Consider the following 5,000-nt stretch of genomic DNA (forward strand, 5'->3'; position numbering starts at 1 on the left):
CTAGCACAGAGTTGGCGTGGAACGTTGGTAAACCTCCCTCCGATAGCTTCATACAGTCTCGTGCCGTTGGGCCGAGAGACTAGTCTCTTGGCCCAGCGGTATCGTACTGTGTCTCCCATTGCCGGACCGTTGTAGTTGACGAGATCGCACGTTCGATCCCCGAGGGGGGTGAACAGGTGCAAGATGACCTCCGTCACACATGGAGCTCAAACCTCATGCATGCATGCACACACGCACATCTCAAACCTGGATGGGACTGGGAGTCACTGTACAAGAGTGGGACGGAGTGGGATCAGATCTGTGACGAGACGTTTCCAAATACCAAGGTCAAATACTGCGTGCTGTACTGCATGCTGTACATCTAGAATGCTTCAAACTCCTCAGTCAAACTCTTCAAACTGGCATATAGACTAAATTTATCATTGTTGATCATAGATCGATTTTCATCATAGATTAATTTTACATTTCTAAAAGAAATACAGAGGACATGACCTGTGTGTCCTCAATGGTAGTTACGGCCATGAGTGGAATTAATTTTTTTACTCACTAAGATTGCAACAGTAGGATGGGATTTTTTCTGTCCGTGTGGGATGAGTACGTTGAACTTCGGCTTTTTTCGCACACCTCAGCTGGCAGGTGCGTTGGAGATGGCACTATGGGTCACTCAGCAATAGTTAGGCAGACCTCCCGCAGACCCTGACCATTTCGGACTGTTCTATTCTTTAATAAACGACGTTTCGGTACTAGCCCCTTCATCAGGCAGACCGGAACCTGATGAAGGTATAGTACCGAAACGTTGTTTATTAAAGAAAGAACAGCGAAATGGTCAGTGTGCGTGTGGGATGAGTAAAAATCCACTCCCGTTTCATGCTGTACTAGATACGGTACATATACGTGGATACAGACACACAAAAACATATGTAGATAGATATACAGTACATGTATGCAGATAGGTTAATGTACAGTACACACGTTTCAAGTGCTGTGTCTATGCACATTGTACACACACACCCACACACACACACACACACACACACACACACACACACACACACACACACACACACACACACACACACACACACACACACACACACACACACACACACACACACACACACATACACACACACACACACACAAATGCAGAGATACATAGGTTAATCTTCAAGTGTGTTTCAAGTGGTGTGTCTGTATGCAGCGTGTCTTTATGCACGGTAGCCTATAACACATTACACATCTGCACATTAACGCTTGCATGCGTGCACAGCACTCTCTCACATGTCCTTTAGCCCAGTGCTTCTCAAACTTTTTCAGACCGAGGACCACTTTGTCCCCCCAAAAATGTTCAAAGACTGCCTGTCAACTGAATTGACTGTTGACGGGGGCTAATTTGACACTGCTAATTTCGATACGGATCACTTACATTGTATTCACAATACAAGCCTGTCTCTTATTGTGGTGAAAATATGACTTCAGCTATGTTTAACTTTGTAATAATGTTACAAATATAGCCTACTGCTAGCTTTTCTTGGAAAAGAAGAAATCCCCTCAAGCACCACCTGAGCTCTGTCGCGGACCACCAGCGGTCCCCGGAGCACACTTTGAGAATCACTGCTTTAGCCTATACCAGGGTTTCCCAAACTGGGGTGCGTGCACCCCTGGGGGTGCGCGGCCTGCCTTAAGGGGGTGCGCGAGCTGAATAGAGCAATGGCGGATATGGTAGTTTTTATCCAGTATTAATGAAAATTAAGTAGTTTTTAATTGTATGGTGCATTGTATGCTGGAAGGATCCATCTGAAGTGTAGTTTAATTACAAGGCTATTGGAAAAGAGGATTCCCCAAAAACGACTGTGCTTAATATGCAGTGAATGAGCAGTGAATCCATACTTACGCGGCCATCAGCACACCAAAATATTTGCTCAGGGGGTGCGCAAACCACATTGAAATGTACAAGGGGGTGCGCAGGGAAAAAAGTTTGGGAACCCCTGGCCTATACAGTTCTATAGTGCTAATGTGTCCACGCTCACATGCACAATCACATGCAGATACGTGCGTAGGTTAATCGACAAGCGCATTTCAAGTGGCGTGTGTCTTTATGCACATTAACCCATGCAACATTATTACGCATCTGCACATTAGCGCTCACATGCGTGCACAGCCAGGGCCGCCGACAGGTTCGCCTGGGCCCAGGACAAAGTCCTCTGAAAGGGCCCCCCACCTATTACATATAATGCAATGGGGAAACATTTCTGAGCCCCCCTACTCTCCCTGGGCCCAGGACAGCTGACCCCTTTTTCTGCCCCCTGTCGGCTTCCCTCTGCACAGCACTCTCTCACAGGCGCACGTTAACCTATACGTTCTGTAGCGCCTGCCGTACATGATGTGTGTGCGCCTTCACATGCACAAACAAACATGAAAAGGCTGTTAGAGGCTCCGTGGAACATGCATGATGTAACACACCGTCACGTCTTTCACGTGTGAACTCACATTATGCATGCTGCACAATCATATGCACACACACACGCACGCACGCATACACATACATACACGAACACTTTGCTCACAGTCAAGCATGTATGGACACACAGACACGCACACACTGCTTACATATACACAAAAACACACACACACACACAGACACATACACACGCGTGCGCACACACTCACACACACACACACACACACACACACACACACACACACACACACACACACACACACACACACACACACACACACACACACACACACACACACACACACACACACACACACGCATTCATAGGTGAAAAGGTCAGAGTCATGTGCGATCTGAAAGGCACAGCACCATTTCACAGATGCGCTGTACAGTATAGCTCAGACACATAACATTCACAGATGTAGAGCGATGCGTATAGCGTACATACTGAAGTGGAGGGAAGTGGCTTCCATTTGTCATAGTGGTGCATTATGGAAACATGGGGACACGTTAGTTAGTTAGTGCCTCTTACGGCAGGACCATCCATATGTGACTGTACCAGAGAGAGTAGAGAGAGAGAGGTTCCATTGGCCCATTGTTTCCGGGTTCTATTATTGCAAGGGGGAGCCCCCTTTAGGCAGACCTAGGCAGACCTAAGGACTGTTCTATTCAATGCTATTCTATTCAATTATGACACGCCCCTTTAGGCAGACCGGAACCTGGTCATGTTAGGTGCCCATAGCAACCTATTACATTGGCATATCTCTATATACTTAAAGAATCTCTGACTGTACCATATATACTGCTTTTATGCTATTTCTCACTAGGATACGTATGTGTTATATATTTTAGCACATAAATATCCTAGACAGAAATTGCTTCCTTATATATTAAACTTTTACCCGTTTTGTTATTAAAGATGAATGAGTAAAGACCCTGTGTGAATTTCTTTAGCGGATTCATTTAATGTTTATGCTAGTCACTCATTCAAATGTCATCTTTTCTTCATGAATATTTACCACCACCATCAATTTGTAAGTGTTCATTATGAATTGGAAAATGTACACTTTCCGTACATGAATGGGTGGATCCTCCCTGTGTTAATCCGTCACTTTGAATTCCCAGTAACAGACAACTTTGATAGCAAAATCTACACAGACCAGGAAATAGTAGTTAATTTACTCAGGAGATATTCATGAAAGAGATTTAAAAAAAAGATATTTTGAAAATAACCCTCCAAAATTACACGCTGGACCTTCACGTTGACCTTTAGTTTAATCCCTTTGGACAGAGCCTATGTTATAACCTGACTGATTGCCTGATGAACCTGGAGATTACCTGATGAAGGTCTAGTACCGAAACGTCGTTATTAAAGAAAGAACAGCGAAATGGTCAGGGTGCGGGAGTTTCTTTAAGTTATAACCTGACTGATACCAAAAATGTAATGTCCAAGTCTGTACCATAATGACCAAATCTGGTACCTACGGCTCTCAGTAAATGTCATATCAATATTGGTATGATGCAGTTAAGTCTTTTCAGCAAAGAGTGAACGGGCCCACCGGCTGGCCCATATGCACAAAGATGCTGCGTACATTCATCTACCTCCTTGTTATAAAATGTGTCATATAAATTAACATTTCTCTTATTATTATTTTTGAAAATTATTTAGTTGTACCATTTTTGCATGCTATGTTATTGCAGGTTAGATGTGTGTGTGTTGATTCTTGGCGTCCTCTGTCTGAGGTCACTTTGGATCACAGCGTCCGTCCGCTACAGTCGATGATGTAATGTTGATGTGTGTGTACACACAGCACAGCATTAAAGCGGAGGGATAAATTTAACTGTCTAATCTTGCACGGTCCCTGGCTCACCTATACAGTACGCAAGGGCGGAGCTACTGTATGGTCAGGGCGAGCAGGGCATTTGCCCCAGGGCCCATTGCACTCTTGTATTAGTGGTGGGGGCCCCATTTTGACCTTGGCAGGCCATAAGGGGGGCCCTATAAATGTTTTGCCCTGGGGCCCTGTGTGCAATTGTTTCCGCCACTTGACTGTACGCCTTTGATGGTTTCAGGGACGTTCAGTCTGTGGTGTCACCCGAAGTTTGAGGACCGCTGCCACTCTGTGGTGGAGTTCATTGAGCGAGCCATCATGCACTCCAAGAACGGCAAGTTCCTGTACTTCCTGAGGTCACGAGTGCCTGGTAAGTTTGTTTATTTGATGATTTGCTCCTTTGTGCTCGTTTGTTTTATATTTGTTTAAAGCTTTTTATTGCTTTGTCTTCCTCTGTGTGTGCATGTGAAACGTGTCTTCTTACTGTGCATCCCGTTACTCCTGATATTTGCACAACTTCCATGTACTACCTTTTAAATACCCCCTCCTTGAGTCTCACGTCGTACTAAAGATATGTAAGTGAGTGTACTCTGTTTTATACCGTAGTGATGTAGCACTTTTCACACTACTTTGTTTTACTGTTGCTACAATATCATTATGCACAGGCACACGCACACACGCACACACACAGGCATGCACACATACAC

At 44.8% G+C, this 5,000-nt stretch overlaps 2 protein-coding genes across 2 annotated transcripts in view; one reads left to right on the forward strand and one right to left on the reverse strand.

Moving 5' to 3' along the window:
* The window catches only part of gpr179 (G protein-coupled receptor 179), a 440,981-nt gene that overhangs the window by 76,676 nt on the left and 359,305 nt on the right, over window positions 1–5,000 (reverse strand). The gene's annotated exons all lie outside the window — the stretch shown is intronic.
* Window positions 1–5,000, forward strand: part of socs7 (suppressor of cytokine signaling 7) — a 41,177-nt gene that overhangs the window by 28,395 nt on the left and 7,782 nt on the right. The window contains exon 6 of the mRNA XM_063203978.1: window positions 4,535–4,663. Coding sequence (XP_063060048.1) covers window positions 4,535–4,663 — 129 coding nt within the window. The remainder of the gene's footprint in view (window positions 1–4,534; window positions 4,664–5,000) is intronic.

This window comes from Engraulis encrasicolus, chromosome 1, assembly GCF_034702125.1.
Source record: "Engraulis encrasicolus isolate BLACKSEA-1 chromosome 1, IST_EnEncr_1.0, whole genome shotgun sequence".
Taxonomy (NCBI): Eukaryota; Metazoa; Chordata; class Actinopteri; order Clupeiformes; family Engraulidae; genus Engraulis; species Engraulis encrasicolus.